At 39.0% G+C, this 17,855-nt stretch overlaps 1 protein-coding gene across 3 annotated transcripts in view; it reads right to left on the bottom strand.

Annotated features, from left to right (window-relative positions):
- ARID4B (AT-rich interaction domain 4B) overlaps window positions 1-17,855 on the bottom strand; it is an 83,919-nt gene that overhangs the window by 40,936 nt on the left and 25,128 nt on the right. For 2 of the 3 annotated variants that reach the window (XM_072332496.1, XM_072332493.1), the window contains exons 3-8: window positions 13,329-13,439; window positions 8,316-8,381; window positions 7,648-7,738; window positions 3,862-3,941; window positions 2,485-2,576; window positions 153-291 (exon numbers count right to left, since the gene is read on the bottom strand). In XM_072332496.1, coding sequence (XP_072188597.1) covers window positions 153-291; window positions 2,485-2,576; window positions 3,862-3,941; window positions 7,648-7,738; window positions 8,316-8,381; window positions 13,329-13,439 — 579 coding nt within the window. The remainder of the gene's footprint in view (window positions 1-152; window positions 292-2,484; window positions 2,577-3,861; window positions 3,942-7,647; window positions 7,739-8,315; window positions 8,382-13,328; window positions 13,440-17,855) is intronic. The other variant, XM_072332495.1, reaches the window with a different exon arrangement.

A 17,855-nucleotide genomic window follows, 5' to 3' on the forward strand; every position in this document is an offset into this window, starting at 1 on the left:
TGCTTCCTATGACTACTATAACATCCAAGAAACGTATCAAATTCATGTAACAATGTAGATAAATCTACTGAAAAGGAAACACAACAGAAACCACCTTTCTTTGCTGCCTAACAACACATGGAACTTTAAAAAATTAAAGGTAAAACTCTTACCAAGGCTGGAAACCACAGGGTTTTCTTTTTATCCACACTGAAGCAATCGACACACACAACTTTTCCTAGTAACTCATCACTCTGTTTCCTATCATCTTCATCTTCATCGCTGGAAGAGGATGAAGATTCTTCTTCAGGACTGAACAATAGAAAAAGACTTAAAACTCAACCACTCAAATCTCTAGCCTACTATAATTACAAACAACACAAAGCTAACTGTCAAAAATAGCAGAAACAACACTGACCAGAACTGAAGTCAAGTATTTTAAACTAATAATGAATAACATTATTTTACATCCTCATAAATAATTATATTTATAAATAAAAATACAGTAACTAAACCATTACAAACTCAGAAATGCGTATGTACAAGTAATACCTGCCAGGAGAGAAAAAAAAAACAACACAGAAAGACAATAAACATCCACATGGAAGAATAGAAATGCATGGCCAGAATGTTCAAAATCTTAATTTTGCCCCAGTGAAACACTGTTCACAAATAGCAGTTTTGAATCAACTTTAATCTCTCTATGGTTTTACTTTAACAGCCGTCATCTACAAGCCTGCTGTCGTCTTCCATACAGAACAGAACAACTATTTTAAGAGAACAGATCTCCAGTTCTATGAAGAAACGTCAGCTACGAAGATAAACAGCAAAGAGGAAAAAAGTCTCTTTATCCCAAAATAGCTCTTTAAATAATCTGCACTGATATGTTCCAATGACTACTTCAATTTCATACAGAACAAAGTGCAGGGACATAAGGAGACAGGCAAAGGTGCAAATGTATTTTAATTATAAAAAGGTTTCAGGTCATTGTTTTGGCTGTTCCGGGATGAAGTTATAGCTGATTTTAACCATATGGAGACTTGAAATGTAAGAAAGGGCTCCAACTAAAATGAAATGCAACCAGTTAAAAAATATATGCAGCATTAGTTGCTATACATACACACATCATTGTTTTTCTATTATTAAATATTACATTTTTTGACTGCTCACTTTGCAAGTTAACTCAAAAAATACAAGCATGTTCAATAAGCATTTAATGCAGAATTTAAAAGCTAACTTCTGGTTTTCCCATAACTATCTCTACGCACAAAGCTCAGTGTTAACAGAAGCCTCACTTTTCGTTAGCATTTGCTTTTTGTTTTTATAGTCTAAGCTTAACTACCCTGTTTTGTTTTCTCTACTCCATCTCACATTATTTGCAGCACTGATAAAAGCATTATTTCTCCCCCAAAGTTTTGGTTTTTTTAATTAATTATTTCTTTATAAACACACTATGGAATTCTTTCAGGACATTTCCTGGGGTTTGAGAAATTCTTGTGGGAAAAGAATAAAGTCAAGGACAAGAGAATGCCAGGGCTGTCTTGGAGAGATCACAGTGTAGCTGAGCTTACCATCAGCTGTACAATTTGTCTTTTTACTCAGTTCAGTCAGTATGAACCATAGGATAAAAATAAGTGTGCTCTTTTTGCCATAACAACATCCTGTACAGTTAGGGAAACAGAGGAGAAAGCAACTCAGACACCAACGAGGCAGCAATCACGTTTGCTGTGTGTGCCAGCTTGTCTTTTTCCTTCGCTACATTACAATAGTAAACAAACAAACAGCACAAAAAATAAACAAACAAAGAAAGAAAACATCGAAGAACAAAAAAAACCCTACTACCTGAACAAACACAGAGCAATGCTTGGCAGCAATTATTACAAAGACAAAGGGTGAAGGGATAATCCAAGCACTCCAACTCCTTTCCCCATCTTTGCCATTACTCCCTCAAAACTTAAAAAATTAGAAAACAACAACAACAAACAAACAGTTTTTCATAATGTCATTTCACGTTCCCAACTTCTACAAATTCCAGCACCCAGGAAATCAAGTCACTACTCTTGACCGTTATTTTTCTATCAGTAAGCTTTGCTGCAGATCATAATACTATTTCTAAAAGCTCTTCAGAGACCCAGTAATAGGTAACCAAAAGACTACATGAGGTTTCCAGTGCCTTCTACAAACACTTCAGGTCAAGCTAAACAAAGACTGTGTTATAATGGTTTTAGTTGAAGTTCAATAGATTGCCAAAGCCCACTTGTCAACATCTGCCACCATTTTAAGTACTGATAACATGAAAATGATGTAATTCTTTCATGCAGCAACACAGGAAAAGCTGACTTTCAGTCTGAGCGCTGAACAACACTTCTCATGTAGTTTGCTGGGTAGTTTGCTGTTGTTTTTTTTTCTCTTTGTTTATAGTCTGAACATACAACAGCTAAGAAGAAAACATATTGAGAGCTTCACAATTTAATAAAAACACAGATATGAAGACATTAAACTTACATATGATTGGATCTCCTTCCCCTGTTCGTTTTCTTTCCTATAACAGGAGTCCCAAAGTGTTCAGGATTTGTGAGTGGAAGCTGATCTAAAGTCTGTTGAAATACAAAATAAATAAATAAAAATACAGGCATATACACTCACAAGAACCGTGTAAGTAATTCTTCAAAATGCAAGTTCCTATTAACCAGTTAAAATAATTTTTGCCAATACAGACTGACTCATTACCAAAGAAAAATGCTTTAAGGTCTAAAAGAAACAGTTCTGTGTGTTGTGGAGCTTTCGTGCATGTGCATTTGCATCTCTGTTTCCTTTAAAGCACCCCTTTTCCCTTATACCCAAACAAAATTAATTTGCATCCAACACACACACAGAAGTATTTACCAAAGTCCTGTCTTCGGATCGCTCAAAGAATGGAGTATCAGGTATTCAGCTGACCTGGGATATTTCATCTCTACAGGATGAATTTTTGTCTCTGTCCTATCACCAAACTAAATACCTAATCATCTACAAAGGTTCAGTTACAAAATGAAACAGGGAGATAACCCAGTAGCAGCAAACAAGTTGATTTACTAACAAAAATGTGTAGCTGACATGGGACGCATTCCAAAACAACGTTAAAGTTGTTCCAGTACTGAGTATTACAAGCAATCAAACAAGATGGAGAGAAAGAAAACTTCCTTCAATTAGCAAGACCACTAAAACATCAACACAAGCGCCTCAAGGACCTCCAGCATCTTCAAGGCTGCTGTTACCTATTTGAAAGGTAATTTCAATTTAAAAGAATCATTCCAAATTTGAAGGCTCCTGGTATGTGTGCACTACTTGTTTTTGTTTTAGACACGTCTTTTTCTTTCTTTGAAAGAAGGTGTAACATCTTCCAAAGTAAACACATTCCTTTGAATCGTACCTGCAAGTTGTTTGTACCAATCTGTCAAGTTTAATGGCTGTCACATAATAGTTTAATCACTTACTAAAACCCAACAGTAGTGATGCCTAAAGATGTATATTTATTACGTACCATATTATGATTTTCTTTTTGCAATGAATATTTTTCAACATGTATCAAATCAACGGACTTTTTCAACACGTAAAGCAATGTGATTGCTGCATTCTGTGTGATCCACAATCACAATCTGTGTGATCCACAGACCATTACTAATACAAGAGTGAAAAACACAGAACATTTACTTTATTCTTCAACTTACAAAGTTGAGTGAAATTCAGCTATATTCCCAGGTCTTAAGGAACAGAATCCAAACCATTCAAGGTGTATTTTACACAACCATTATCGTTAGTCATGTAGATGGACACAACATATTGAAGACTGAGGATGTATTTTTTTCTAAACAAAGGCTAGTATTAAAATTAGTCACTTACCTCACTTTCTGCAAAATGCCGCTCTCCTTTTAAACACAGTGAAGAGCGTCTGAGAGTCTTCTCATCACCATCATCAAATACTGTCACCAAGTAATACATAGTGAAGGGGGAAAAAAAAGAAAAAAAACATTTGTTTTTTCAAAATGGGGGCATCAGTAAGCAATTACTTGAGGTGTCATTAAGTATGAGAAAACATCTTCCTGCAGTTAGCACTTGTAACGAAGCTGTGCCTAGATACTGCTAGATATCCACTAGAATGTTAGTGCAAAATGATCAAATACATAAGCTGCTGTCTCATTATAGCTACTCTGCACTTGCATATGGTAAATGGGATATTAACTAACCAGTAGCTGAGCACATAGAAATTCACAGATCAGACACACAAACATGTAAAAAATAAAAAAATAATAATTAAAAAAACAATAAAAATAAATAAATCAATGCAAGCTAGAAATGAAAAGCAATTCTTACATCTGGAGAAAAAGTTACTGTTTATTCTTATTTGAAAAATTCAGCATTTATCTCTGCTGACTTCATCCAACTAATCTACACAATGGCAGTGACATACAGTCTAAGTAGAATGACACCAAGCAACAGTCAAAGCACAATCAGCAAATCCAGCTGTAGTGAGAGAACTGTGGAGTGCCTGCCTTCTCAACTCTCTGCTACTCATGCAGTCCCTAGGCTCCATTATCCCAAGCAACAGAACAAGGTCAACTGGAAGCAAGTTTGTTAAACAGCTGGCTTCAGCTATAAAACCTATCTATTTAAATCCAGAAGTACACTGCACACATTCAGTGTATGATCTTGAGAAGCTGATTAACTGATCATACGAAAAAGTAGACTTTTATCAAACTGATGAAAATTTGGTATCTCAAGTTATGGTTCAGTCAGCAAAGAACTGAGCTTCTCTCCAGTGATGGCAATTATACTCTTGTTCCCACACTGCAGTGACTTTGAAGACTTTTTGGGGGGAGGGAAACAACCACAAGATTAGATTAAAAGTTTAAGTTTCATCAAGTTCTCTTTCACTCTCATTTAAGCTCTCTTTTGTCAATCAACAGTACTGCTGAGTTTGACTCATTAAAATTCAGTCATGTGGTGGAAAAGGAAAAATACATGAACACTTTTACAAACAAGAAGCAAAATAACAGTGTTCAGAGAATGGCTGTCAACCAGCAGAAGACTCCTGGCATGATTAGAGCTTAGCTTTCAGCCATGTCATCAAATAGTGGGTACAACACTCTAGTTCCAACATTTACTAATTAAAAAATACGAACAACCAAGGTACATCAAAACTCTGGACTAGTATTTATTTAATACAGAAGTAACTAGTACCTAGTCCTGAGATTCTTTTTTTCATCCCTGTAATCCACTACTATTAACGAACAAGAAAAACCCCACCCCTTGAGATTACCATTCTGTGTTTTTCACTACAGAAATTGTTGAGTATGGTTTAGTGAAAAACAGCAATTATAGATGCACACCTGACACTTAAAATTTTGTTGAAAAAGTATCAAGGGCTGCACAAGAGAACACACCAACTTCTGAGGTACATCTCAAATGGTCAATGTGCAGTTACGACCTCCTTTGGTTAAGTGAAGTAGAAGGCAGCAGGTTCCTAATTCAGTTAGTGTTAATTAACATAACTGAGTGTCCTTACATAATGAGAGATTAAAAAAAAAAAAGCCTATCCTCTTCATGGGATAAGCTGACTATAACAAGGGTCAACCTATTCAGAGCTAGGTAGGCAGGCAGGTTACGTATCCTATGTGATAATCTGCTTGTGGTCACTTCCCCCCTGTCAGAGGGATCCTTAACCCTGTTCCCTAACACTAACACACTGAATGGAAAAGCACCATCAGTCTTCAAGACTGTGTGGCCACTATAGCAGGCTTTAACGCATACAGAATTCAAACCTGATGGGACATCTTCAAAACTAACTACTAAGCAGACGTAAAAATATGTACTACATTTTAAAACATTGCACCTGAAACTGCAAGAAAGGAAAAAAGCAAAACCAGCAGTATAATGATGAAAAAAGGTGCAGAAGGGAGCTGGACTACTTCAACACAGGAACAACAGTTACTGTTATTTCTACACACCACTGCTGCAGTGGCACAAATGGTAACACATTAACTTCTGGAATGCCACTACTTCAGATTTGTTCTTCCATAAAGTCTTGCTTTCCAAATGTAAGTAATTTTACTCACAAAATCATTAATGATGTAAGTCCTTTGATACTTCTCAACAGATGGTAGGATAACATTAGATAACCCCGCTGGTTAAGAAATGTGCTACTTCTAACATTTGGTAAATGTTGACTATTCCTTGAAGCAGGACTTTCACTCACATATGCAAAGTCATCACTGCCTACAAGGTGTATTTCAGACCCACTCAACTCACTGTCCTGGCTAAAAGATTATTCAAACCATCTACTGCTAGAGTCAGTTCTCTCTTAAATGCATTATTGTCACCAGCTGTGATGCTTTTACTGATTCTGCAAGGTCAACAAGCTTTTGCCTGCTTTTATCTACTAACTCTCACATCTCTCTTCTTCCTCTTTCCTGAGTGAAGGATTTTTGACAGATATCTACTTTGATTTACAAACCAGTTCCATGACACCTATCTCCAGAATTTAATCTGCACTGGCTCCTATCTTATTCTTACTGCTTAAGTATTAAATGCATGCTTTCTCAGAAACTTTCTATGTGCACACTCCATTCTAACACCAGCTATACCATTCTGTTCTTAGAATCTTTCACATCTGATCCACCTTTGTACTAATTACCAGAGTTATCTATAATATCAATTAATGTTTTATACAGCATGTTTCACCCTATCCACGCCTTGTTTCTCCTTTACTCATACACTGTACTTCAATAAGAAAACTGAAATACTTCCTACAACACTTATCTAGAAGCTCACATGTAAACTCACACCTCTGTTCCTTTCCAAAAGGACCAAGGTTGGGAAAACTCTCCTGAAGCGTTCAAAAGTGCTTTAGGCAGTAGCAACTCTTACTATCTCAATACAAGCTTGACAAGCTTCTTTCAGGATCTAGTCCTCCATCCTCCCACATGCACAGTATCAATCAAGGAGACAAATACTCAGCTCCTCAAGAAGTTCCTGTTACAGGTTTATCAGTACCAATGCACAGGTAGAAAGTCTGTTATCATTCTACCATTCACCGGCTCTCACCAGGATAGATTGATCTGATTTCACACAGCATCAAAGACGAAAACTCACAACTCTAAAGCCTAGGTAGAATTACAGTAATAATCAAGGCTTGTTTGTGGCTATGCGGATACATCATCTGAAGTCTGAAACGTCATGTACTAAAATAAGGAAAATAAACAGGAAATCTTAAAAAATAAGAAAAAACTATGACTTAGATTTTATAGCAGTTGTTATCAGGGCAAAGTATAAAAGTGGGGGGAAAGTAAAGATTGCAATCTGTGTTTAAAAAAACTGTTAATCTTTGGCATATTTAATAACATCTACTGCTATTGCATACACTAAGAAGTACCCAATCACAGAGCAGCTCACTTAATCCTTATTTCACATCGCGATTTCACATTGCGATGAGATGTTTTCAATAAAAACACAAAAAGCAATTTTGATATTTTGTGGGGGGTTTTTTGGTTGTAAGCTACAAACCTTGAATATAAAAAAGCACCTCCAAAACATTTCTCTTGCCATGCTTAAGACATGTCCAAGAAAAATATAGGCCACTCACATATTTAAGTCAACAGTTCTCTTCAGATACTTGACTATTTATCTTACCTACAGTATACCAACTTGCATCTGTTAATTTGTTGATAACTGCTTCCTGGTACGTTCCATCTGGATTCTTCACTTCCACAACAGTTCCTACCTAAAATACAAAAGCCACTTAGCACTGGAAAGATTCTAAAACCAGACAATGAAGTTAACACCTTTTTATTCAGACAACAAAGTTAATTACTATAGACGTAGTTAAATATACTACAATTCTGCAGCTTCATTTGAATTTGTTTGTACTCTAAAACTTCTCCCCGCTACAATAAGCCAACTTAACTGAGCTGATTATTTCCTGCCAGCAGGTGGGGAACAAGAACCAGTCTCGGTGATGTCATTCTCTTGTATAAGAGCTTTTGCCCAGTTTTTGCTCTAGCTGTGTTTTCCAAAGCAACAGTAGCTAGAAATCAGGGCCAGCCAAACTTCTAAGATTCAAGTCCAAGAACAAAGAGGGTTGCATCAGCCAGTATGCTGCATCTCCTTAACTACAGTGGGAAGCTTAACACGAAAAGGAAACTTTAGCACTACAGCATTACCTTCTACGCTCGAGTTTTATCTAGCCTATGTAATAAAATAAGCCTTCCACTTTCACCTCATAGTGCATAAACATGTTTATTTCAAATACTGAAGAATGCTTCTCAAAGCCCCTGCAAGATATAAAGCAAGTTTCTTACCTTTAAAGGGCCCTTTATGTGGTCATCCTGTACTTCCACTGTTGAAGAATCATGCCTAAAAGTTACCTAAAAAATATAAATCAGCTGACAGTCACTTGGTATTATTGAGCAGCCTAAGAACGTGCAAATGTCAACAGCTTTTCTCTTACTCTCATCTTGCAGTTAGTCACCACAACCATTCCTCCTGCTGAAACTTTCATTCACATGTTTTAAAAATGAGGAAAACTTCTTAGCTGCCAAAACTTTATTTTTTTAACCTTCCACAATCGACCTGTAACACTAACAGAAGGGACGAACAACCATTTACCGATGCCATTTAGCAGCTCAAAGCAATCTCTGCAGGTCTCTGAATGAATGTAATCGTACTGTGTTAGTGCCGTACCAAGAAAGGAGGAAGTTCCAATCTTCCAAGTGTAAATAAGTTAAGAAATGTTTACATTTCAGTGCTCTGAAATCAAACCACTTTTAGCACTCATATCTAAACCCACGTAACGTGTGGGATTTTGTGCTGCTGCTTATTAAAGTGCATTTTCCTTGCTACTGAAAGACCCACATAAAATCTTAGAGGATACAGCTATCAACTGAACAAAATAAACAACCCAAAGAAAATACTCTGGCCATTCAGTGTATGTCAGCCAAACCAGCAACATGCTAGAAACTAGATGTCCAGATAGCTACATTTTTAATCCCAAAACTGAAAAAAAGTAAATCCTGTAAATATATCTGAGGTATTTTTTATTTAACAGCCAATGACATAGGAAATCTTTAACCCTATGCACACTTTCTGCACCTGAAACTTTACTTCCACTCTTGCTTTAAAAATCAGGGAAACCTTGAGAAAACTCTAGCATTACAAATGGGTACAGTTTGTACATACCTGCAAAGGATGTACTAAAGCTCATCATAGCAAACCCGTTCATTATAAGCATTTGATATTTTATTTAGTACTCACAATAGCTAACAGTGTCATTTGAGATTCAGCTGCCAAACATTAACTCTCAGCTACAGCACTACTGCAAGTGCTGCTCCAAAACTAATGCCTCCTATTTTAATACACTGGCTCACAATGTTGGAGGTGGATGTTGGTGGTATGGCAGGAGAGGTTAAACCTTCCCGGCAGTATATCATCATGTTGTTGTTGCGTGACAGATGGCAGCAAAGCGGTAGTTTGACAAAACGGCATCTGATATCGAAGAGCATATGAAGCATAAGTGTGGAATTGAATACCTCCATATGGAAAATACACACCCATTGACATTCGTCAACGTCTGCTGAATGCTCACGGAGACCAACCGGTGGATGTGAGCACAGTGAAGCAGTGGGTGATGTGTTTCAGCAGTGGTGACAGCTGGTCATCTCTGCTAGTGCAGATTTTTACAAACTCAGCATTCAGGCTCTCATTCACGACTGGTGAAAATGCAAAGCTAATGGTGATGACTATGTTGAAAAAGAGTGCTCTTCCTGTAGCTGAGAATTTGCTCTATCAAATGGCGTTATATTCTGCTTTGTGTATCTGTTGTAGTTTCCAAGGAAATAAACAGAAGGCATTACGTTTGGAGAGCAACCTCTCTACACCAGGCTGTAGGATTTAGCTCACAAGGGTGCCCAAAATTATGTTCTCACAATTACTGAGGCTCTTCTGTAAAACACAGCAATAACAAAATTTCCATCAGAAAAGTGTTTTCTAATACAAGTTCTCCTACTTTGGTACCTCAGGGAGAGAATTTAAGAGTTATGCAAACCTTGAGAGTAGCAAACAGCTGAGAACAAAACCTATAGCTATGATGGAGGAGAGCCCACCGTGACTGGCTGATTAGAAAATAAATGCACTAAAATATTTTACTGCTCTAGAGGCAATAGTTTATGGAAGAGTGATCTTGTTGATTTTCTGTTAAAACCACAGCAATATCAACTGAAAGTATATTCTTCTTAAAGCCGCATCATCCACCTACTGGTGGCAAACACCTCCTGCCTGACAAATAGAGACAAGATATATTTTATTTTATAACCTGAAAGCCATATAAAGAGAGAGGGATTAACAGAGCTAGGGCCACTCTTCTGAACCTAAGCCTGATGAGGACTTACCTAAAAATCAAAAGTTTGAAGTTCAGATGACCTCATCTTTGGTCACTCAGATGAAATATTCAGTCTATTCATTCTGATTTAGGGACACCCAGTTTAATTCACCTTCTGTAACTATCTTTAAGCGTATTTTACAGTAAAAAGGAATTATAGCCCAAGTCATGAGCGAGTTACAACATGCTAAGATAAAAGAAGTACACATCACACTGGTACCACAGTAGCAATATTGCTATTGCAGGTTTGTTTTTAAACAGGGCATTGGGGCTCCGCCTCTTTTTCAGAGGATTTTAATTCCAGCTGTTTTCAGCTCTTCAGACCTTAAGGCATGTTCAAAAAACCCAAAACCTGGGTATTAACAGAAATCAGATTTGATCATCAAGCCAACCTGTTTAAATTCAGTTGGAAATTCCCTATCATTCATCATCCTGGAAAGACGGTCCTATACAGCCTAGACACAGCAGATGCTTTACTACTTTCTGCTTAATGAAGATAGACATGAAAATCAGTTTCCTCTAAAATTTCTGTGGAGGGTGCCCAAGAACAAGCTGTGGGCGAAAATGACAGTGCTAGTTGCATTTTAGAAGACACTGTTAAAATAGACAGGATTAAACATCCCTAAGAGAAGCTATAACTGATGAAGAGGAAGTGGACTGCCACTAACATTTAAAGTCTTGCTCTTCAGTAAAATTTATATTGTCTTCAACACCTTCCACAAGTCCAGGCAACTCTTAAGTTTTACTTCTTTCCATGGCAATGTGTGTAATGCTGATATGTTGTTTAAGGTAAAATTCTGTACTATGTACGGAAGTTGCCGAAGACTGCTAACCCATGAAGCACAGCACCCATTGATACTGAAATGATAAACACTCTGCAATTGAGTTACATTAAATAAATATATTAAATTATTATTAAAACAATTATGTTAATGATGGAAAAGTTATTATGGAGGTATTCCTTAGTATGTTCTAGGAAGTGGAATTTGCAGAGGAAAGCAGTTAAAAGAAGCAATTAAGTGTATTTTACTTGCCTGAAGATGATGCAAATCTACACTGAAAAAAACTTGCCACTCTCCTTTCCCAGAGCAACTAGTTACAAACCCTAAATGAAGGCTTCCAACTCAAATTTATGTTATGAATACAGATGGCTTTGCTGGCAAGTAGGAGAACTCCTAATGCAAAGGAGAATAGGGCATAAAATGTCTTGATGTCAGAAGTCTGTTAGGTAACTGGAAAATAAACGCAGCAGGTAAACTACCAAAATTCCAGACAAATGACACCTCTTCATAATAAAAATTCTGTTTAGAGCCAATACTGGAGGAAAAACGCAAGTGCCAGAAGCAGAGAAAAATCAAGGGATCACTGCTAAATTCAGGGACAATCCATACCTGGTGGAGAAAACTCAGTGTGAAGAGATACTGCTACTGCACTCACAAACAAAACACATTATCAAGAAACGCTCTACAAAGCAGTAACAGTACAGAGGCTTAACTGCTCTGTGTTACACAGTAACAGTGAAGGCTTTTTCTCCTGCACAGCTGTTCCATTTCAACCTCTTTCTAAAAACAAAGCAGTGACCAGGCTGCAAGTAAAGTCAGACAAAAATATTTCTCAATGGACAACGCTAAAGTGCAAGTGATCATTTAAGAAGGTGGGCTAAAAATCCTCTCGAGCTGATAGTAGTTAAGACTTCACTGATGTAGGCACAATACAATTCCTGTCCTTAAATACTGATACCTTACAGCCTAAATACCAGTACTTAATAGCTTAAGCTTAATGGTGCTGTAAAACATAAACCAGCTGATGCCTTTAATAGTTACGACTTTTTAAAGATGACAGATTTAACACCAGCATCTTCTCATTACAGTTCACATTAATCATCATATGTGACGATATCCTTCCCATCAGGGCTTTTAGAAACAGTCTGTTCTGTCCCCTATACTTGGCATAAGCAAAATCAGCCAAGCATTGCACAGCAGTTTATGATGGAAACACTTCTGTATGGGATTACTTCCACTCACAGTACATTTTTCACTTCTTTTCCAAGTAGGTAAGAAAAATACCCTTACTATAAATATATTTTCTTCTACGTAAGTGCTCTTGATCCTTGCCCTGTTATATTTCCATGTAAGATTAAGGTCACCTGCTCCCACATTAGAAGCTTTCAGGGCAATACTTGCAGAAGAAATATAAGGCCTTTCTACACCAAGACTTACTACGTAACAAACATAAGCCCAAACACTGTTATTCTTATTTCTAAAAATAAATAAATAAATAAATAAATAAATAAATAAAATTAAAAAAAAAAAAAAGAAAGAAAAAATCCTAAATTCCTAATAAATTTTAAAGAATCTTTCCTCTGTTCCCTCCCCACAACTTTGTTATTTCTATTGCACATGGCTTATACTGATTTGATCAATCATTAACTAATTACTATAAAGATTAAGTGAGATTCCCTGTTCACTATTCCGCAGGACTTAATACCCCAAGTATTGGTTGGAAGACAGTAGGGCTTCATCTCGTTCCTGAAGCATTATCTAGCTGCAACTGCTAATTACTAGTGACCTGCGCTCCTGAAGCAAAATAAACCACATTAAATCTACTTTGAGAAATTTTATCTATCTCCTCATGACATTATCCCACACATAAACTTATTTGCCATTGCAATAAGTTACTTCAGGTCAGCCTATGGCACTGAAGGCCACAGATAGTGGAGGCAGACGGATGACAAAGCAGTGAAAGAAATAAGATATATTCAGCTGTGTGGGGAGGAGTGTAGGAGGAACCCCTCCTACCCCCAGCAACAACAACCTTATTGTTATTGTAAGAACTGCATTGCCAAACTCCAAGGGAAGGAGCATTTTGAACACAGATTACTTCCCCTTTAGCCCTTCCCCCCCCCAAAAAAAAACATGTTTACAGAAAAATCAAATACCTTGACTTTGACAAGTCTTTTTGCTGTCTTGATCTTGGCTTCACAGAAGGCTCCTCTATACTTTGCACTCACATCAGTGCCCACTGTAAGATAGGGAGGCTCATCGATGGCCTGGAATAGAAAAAACAGAACTGGTTTTTTAATTGCTGACCACTAACAATAGAGCTATCATTGTTTCGCTAGCTTTTGTGGACAGAATATTTATTAAACAGCCCCAAAACCTGACAGTATACATATATCATAGCACTAGAAACAATGCTCGTGCAATGGCTACCATAAATATGATCATCTGATACCACAGTTGTCTGCAATACGTCACCACATAAGCTCCAACCTCTGCACCACCTGAGGATGCAGTAAGTAGAAGACCAATTCATTGCCAACTGAACGCTTCACCTTCTCTCATAATTGCCTCAAAATCTGATACAGCTGGTATTAGTTTTACTTCCCATAAATACTAATGAAAAAATGAACCTGAATTAAGTAGAAAAATCTCTGAAAAGGCTTGGTTTCCTTTACTTCTGGATGAAGTAAGTCATATCGAAGGATACTTGACAGGAGCATCCCTAGAGACAGAGCAGTGAAGGAGAACAAAGACAGGATGAACACACAGCAAAGGGCGAGGGCCCAGACGAAAGAAGAGGCCCACTAACAAGTAACAGGAGGAACGGGGAACACCCAAACAGAAAACAAGATAGGAGGGAAGCAAATGTTTTGGTGGACAGGGGGAGAATAAGGATCTGACCAACATGCAGAAGCTCTGCTCCTTCAAAGGAGGGCCATATCCTCTCATACAACCACACCTGTCATCTGGAAAATGAGATTCTGGATCCCTGAACTACCTCTCTCAATCATTATGTAGAAACTAAGTTAGAAGAAAGAAGGTAGGAGAGACCAGCAACAGCAGTGAGCTACTTGCCTCCACGCAGCCCCAAATAACAACAGGGAAAAGAGATCTAAGGCCACAATATATTTGTGCTTTTCAAGGGATTCAGACACAACTTACAAGAAGCAGCTCTGGCACACCCAAGGTATCTGCAGAATACTAGGAAACAAAACTTGAAACTGAGAGTCACAAGATGCTGCAGTGTTAGCTACACATTAATTATCTTTTACCTTGACTCTTCCTTCAAGTCTAATGCTCATTTTCAGGTAATAGAGTATGTTCCAGACAGAACATCAGCAAACTTCTCAATCTCTGCTTGCAAAGATCAGAAACCTAACTGCTCTAATGAATCTCCCTCAACCTCTGCACCAGAGTACTTTAACTATAAACATCTACCCATTCCTACTACAAATTTAGTAACAATAAAATTCTACTGAGATTAAGCAGTGTAAGGATTCTGAAATTCATTCCTTTCTTGCTTCTGTAATTAACAGTGCTAACGTACTTGCCCTTCAAGGCAGGCTGCAATGCTTTTCTGTAATTTTTCTTGGAAAAATGCTGAAAAAGGGACTTGAACAGCAATAAACTTAACTCTGCTGAGTGCTCACAGTAGATCAAGTATGTGTTTCCCATAATATAAATCTGAATGGGGAAAGTAGCCACGGGTTCTCTTGCTAAGTTAGCAATGCCCTAGGAAGGGAGCGTTCTCCTGTTCTCCTTCACTTTTAAGCAAAGAAACTCCTCAACACTGCAGTGTTGCTAAGTGCTTCATGTTGGTTGATCTTCCAAGGGTCAGAAGGAAGCACACAGTATTATTCTTAAAAACACAGACAGATCTGATGTCTGATCTGGGTCTGCATGGATACACTTTGCTCGAGTCCTCCTACGAGCAAGCACTGTGAGTTCGTTGTGTCAGTACCTGCTTACGCTTCCCTGTACAGACAATCAAATGACCCCAAGGATGGATCTAACATTAGGTTCGGCTTATAGAAAATATGGGATGGTTATTCTTCGCTACTTCTGAAACTTAATTAAAAAAGCAGAAACAAGACAATCTTTCCTGAACCTTAATTAAAAAGCAGAAGCGAGACAATCTGAAGCTCTGGCCTTGGTTAGGAAGTTTGTGATAGAAGAAGAAACAACTCCGCAGCCATCAGCAAACTTTAAAATAGGACTTCAAATTCCTTTTATAATGAGATTATTCAATAACAGTATTGATTAATTTGTTATTACTCTGGCTTATTTAGAAATGCTTCTCTAAAAAGAATATTCATATGAAGAATGAACATCTGGAAGAAGTTATCTCTATTACTATCACAGAAGTTCATTTAAATCCCTGGCCTAAAACTCCCGAAGTTACTTTTAAAACCAGTTAACCCCTTTCCATGGGATTCATCGGTATTTACAAGAGTAAGTAGACGAATTCTAAATATCAAACATATAGACCATTGGTTTACCCACTAAGAATGCTTACTACAGAAGAAGTATTAGAGTGGCTTTTGACATGAAAATTTACACCAGTGCAATACATTTCTTCATTTGAAGGCATCAGTGATTCACGGTAGTTGACGTATTAAATGGCCATATGAAATCTTCAAAGGATACACCAAAGAAGTTTTCTACAATTTCATCGTTCCATGGAAACACATTAAATGATTCTTCCCCAAACCCGTCAAGTTTTTTGGAATCTAGCCCTCGTTCTGACAGCCAGTACCAGCTGCAATTGGTAGGCTAAAACAACCAGAGAGATGTGATGCATCAGGGAACGCAAACAAGGAATGCAAACAGCAGTGATCAAAGTCTGGCATTCATTTCGTGTAATTCCTGATGGCAACGTTGTTATTTTCACCATCTCTAAATGAGTCACCTGTTCTCAAACAGGTTTTAGTCAATTCCACCAAAATTAGACAGAGATTAAAAATAAGTATCCAGCTATTTTTACTTTTCTGTTATTCCTTCTCTTTGTGCTTGCGTCACTTAATAGATATCCTTAAACTCACACTGAATGCATCTTTGCCCATTTAATTTTGACGTGCTTTGGCTGGATTTGCTTTTATTCTTTCTTTGCTTTTCATCATGTTAAAATGCAGCTGAAATCTGAGAACACGGCTCACTCATCTTGGAGCACACGGAGATTCTCTCTGCAAGCAATGCAGCCACCCCTGAGGAGAAGGGGGAGACAGCACTGAGAGCTGTAAAGCATGAAGTTCTAAGCTTCTTAGAAGTACCAAAGGCTTCCTTTCGAGACAATTGCTGGTCTCACTATAGTACTGGTCCAGGACCTCAGGGATAGAATTACTGAATCAAAAAGGTTGGAAAAGATGTCTAAGATCTTCCAGTCCAACCATCCATCTATGACCAATACCATCCACTAGGCCATAACCCTAAGTCCTACACCTACCCTCCCCTTGTACACCTCCATGGGTGGTGACTCTACCACCTCACCACTCTTTCTGGGAAGAAATTCTTTGTAATATTCAACCTGAAATGCAGTCTCTGCCTTCATTTTGTTGTGAAGCAAGCTCACCTGCATTTCCTTCTACATCCAGACATTACAAACTCCTACAAAACAAAACTCCTGCGTTTTGTAAGGTATAGATAAGAACTACCTTCTCAGCAGCCTACGATAAAAACCATCAGTAAGATATTGCTAAGAGGGAAACCCAAGAAGTATGCCCAGCACGCACTACTGCGCATTTAAAGACAGACAGCCAACTTTTCAATCAGAGCAGCTTCAACATAACACCACCCTGCTCCCCTTCTCCAGGCATGCTCTCTCTCTCCCTCCCTCCGCGTTCGCAAGTCTCTACATCATCTCGGAACGCCATTCAGCTCAGGCAGGATGAAGCATAGGCGCCCTCCGGCAGCCCGTCCCCCCGCCGCCCTCACTTCCACACCCAGTAACGCAGGGTCCCGCCGCCGCCAGCCGGTAAGGGGGCGCCCTGCCCTGCGCCGAGCCCGCTCCGGCCCGCAGGTGCGGCGCGGCGGGGGCGGGCGGGCCTCGCGGCCATCCGCGCGGCGCCGAGAGGAGGGGCCGCGCCGCCGAGCTGCCAGAAGTTTCCGCTCGCCCGAGCCAGCGCCCGGGCCGCGGCAGATTATGCGCGGATTGCCGCGAGACTAAATTCGGCCCCGTAAGGCGATTGCCTGGCAAAGCCGCAGGCGGGGCCGCCCGCGCCGGCAGAGGGCCCCGGGGCACGGCGACGGGCCGTGCGGTCTCTGCGCGAAGTACCCGGAGGGTGGCTGCAGCTGCCCGCACCGCGAGGCCGCCCGCGGCTCCCAGCGCCCATCAGCGCTGCCGGGCCTGCTCTGCCAACGCCTGGGAGGGAGCGCACACAGTCCTCCGGAACGTTTCACAATGAACAGTTGAAAATTAGAATTTTAGATGGTAGTATCGTGTTTTTACATACCTTTTAAGGCTGTTAAAGAGGTCGGCTTTCCATGTTTTTCTAGACATTTTCCAGCTACGTGGGATGAAACCATCCCCACGCCTCCCCTTTCAGCTGTGCTGCTATATTCAACTCCTTTGTGAAGCCCGTCGTGCCGCACAGCAGCCGCTGAAGCTGCTTTACATTGTCCTCTGCCCGCAAGTGCTTCTAATGCAGCGTGTGAATACATTACTCCGTCTCCTAATCTGTATTCCT

Source organism: Excalfactoria chinensis, chromosome 3 (assembly GCF_039878825.1).
Source record: "Excalfactoria chinensis isolate bCotChi1 chromosome 3, bCotChi1.hap2, whole genome shotgun sequence".
In the NCBI taxonomy this organism is placed as follows: domain Eukaryota; kingdom Metazoa; phylum Chordata; class Aves; order Galliformes; family Phasianidae; genus Excalfactoria; species Excalfactoria chinensis.